Source organism: Galeopterus variegatus, unplaced genomic scaffold (assembly GCF_000696425.1).
Source record: "Galeopterus variegatus unplaced genomic scaffold, G_variegatus-3.0.2 Scaffold7745, whole genome shotgun sequence".
Classification (NCBI taxonomy): domain Eukaryota; kingdom Metazoa; phylum Chordata; class Mammalia; order Dermoptera; family Cynocephalidae; genus Galeopterus; species Galeopterus variegatus.
The window spans coordinates 72,658-74,435 of NW_007733856.1; the positions used below are offsets into that span (position 1 = coordinate 72,658).

General features: G+C 37.9%; 1 protein-coding gene across 1 annotated transcript in view; it reads left to right on the forward strand.

Moving 5' to 3' along the window:
• The window catches only part of LOC103607826 (gamma-2-syntrophin-like), a gene marked incomplete at its 3' end in the record, with an annotated part of 85,238 nt that overhangs the window by 59,144 nt on the left and 24,316 nt on the right, over window positions 1-1,778 (forward strand). The window contains exon 4 of the mRNA XM_008592295.1: window positions 1,717-1,776. Coding sequence (XP_008590517.1) covers window positions 1,717-1,776 — 60 coding nt within the window. The remainder of the gene's footprint in view (window positions 1-1,716; window positions 1,777-1,778) is intronic.

The window sequence follows — 1,778 nt, forward strand, 5'->3', positions numbered from 1 at the left end:
AGTTCACTGTTTTAGTAATTGAGCTTAAAATAGGTCCTATCCTAAATAAAATATACAAATCATTACACTCATGTAGTAGTGAGTTGGGAATTAAGTAATCACAAAGTAAATTTATGTCAATTTTAGCAACATCAAACATCTGCTCAGTTAGCTGAAAAATAAAATGTTTTTTATCAGTGGAAGTCGAGCACATCATATGTTTTATAGCAGTATTAATGGTACTGCTATAACCAACAAACATGTATCTCTATGCCCCAACCAGATAAAAAGGGAAAAAGTTAATTGATTTCATATTTTTAAATCATCTGTGTATTCACCCCTTGAAATCCAGAGACATTCCAAGAGTGAACTATTTCTTAGTGGTTTCACAGATTATTGCTGGCATCTGGAAAGCATCTCACTCGCTCTCCACCTGCTGGCACTTTGTGACAAAGTTTCCTGTGGCACAGTTGTTACCACAAGAGACGGGTGAATCCAGTCCCACTCTGTGATGAGGAAAGAGGGGTCAGCTACATTAGATGTGTCCATGTCACATATGGAATATAACCGTCTTGTGTTATTATGATATTCACACCTATCTCATTGATGTGGCTCCCACGTGTTCACTGGACACAAGGTAAACTCATAAAGAACTTACGTATTCACGAGCCAGTGAAATATGTAGGTTACTGTGAAAAGCTCTGTGTATCTAGACAGCCCAAGACAAAATGAAAACTTTGAATGCACTGGATTATTTGTATTCAACACTCCAAAACCACAATAACTTTAACCATGAACATAGGTCAGCCTTGGCTACCACTCTCAGCAGAANCCTACCTGCAGCTCGTGCTAGCTGTTAGTGAGCCCACTCAGCTCCTGCCGAGGGCCTGCACAGGTGCACGGAGTTCCTAGCAGTGAAGGGTGCCTGGGCATGGTTGGTCCCCTGTTGAAATAGCTCATAGGACAGTGTCACTTGATAAAATGGTGGGATGGCTATGATAATTTGCTTTAAATTGTTTTTAACATTTCAGTTTCAAATTTTTACTGCATAGGAATATGTTAATTGATTTATCTTAAAATGGCAAAATGAGGAAATCAGAAAATTAAAATGAAATTACTCATACCGCTTACTACAAAATATGTTGTCACATTAAGATTTTAGGTAAAACAGGGATTTTTGTTATACATTAGTTTGAATTCATGCACTGAATTCTTAATTATATTACTATTTCCATTATGGTTTTGAATCATATTCTGATTTTTACAATTTGCATTTTATGTCACAGAATGAAAATATTCAATTATAAGAATTATTGTACGAATTATTTTTGTATTTTTTCAATTGTGAGGAAGTTGAACTGTGAAGGGAACCCTAATCCTTTTTACCCATATGCCAACTTATACGTTTACTACAGAAATGGAAAATATAATTAGCTGTTTTCACAACCTCATAGAAAAATCTGGAATACTATAAATCCCTAACAGACTGTCACTCAGTGTTGTGTTTTTAGAAACACACCCAACCAACAACTCAAACGTCTCTGAGAAGTCCAGCCACACAATTCTTATTTGGAAACTTGAAAATCGATCTGGACGTCTCCAGGTCTCCCCGGTCTGCTGATTTCAAGTGTGCTGAGGCAGTGGGAGTGCAACGTGTCACTGCACTTCGTGTCCGTCCCTGTGATAGCTTCTCTTTTTAAAGCCTGGTTTTTAATTTTCAGAGGTTTCCCTCTACAGATTGTGCACATGGGGTGGGTGAACGAGAGACTCCAAGGTGCCGACTCCTCTCAGACCTTCCG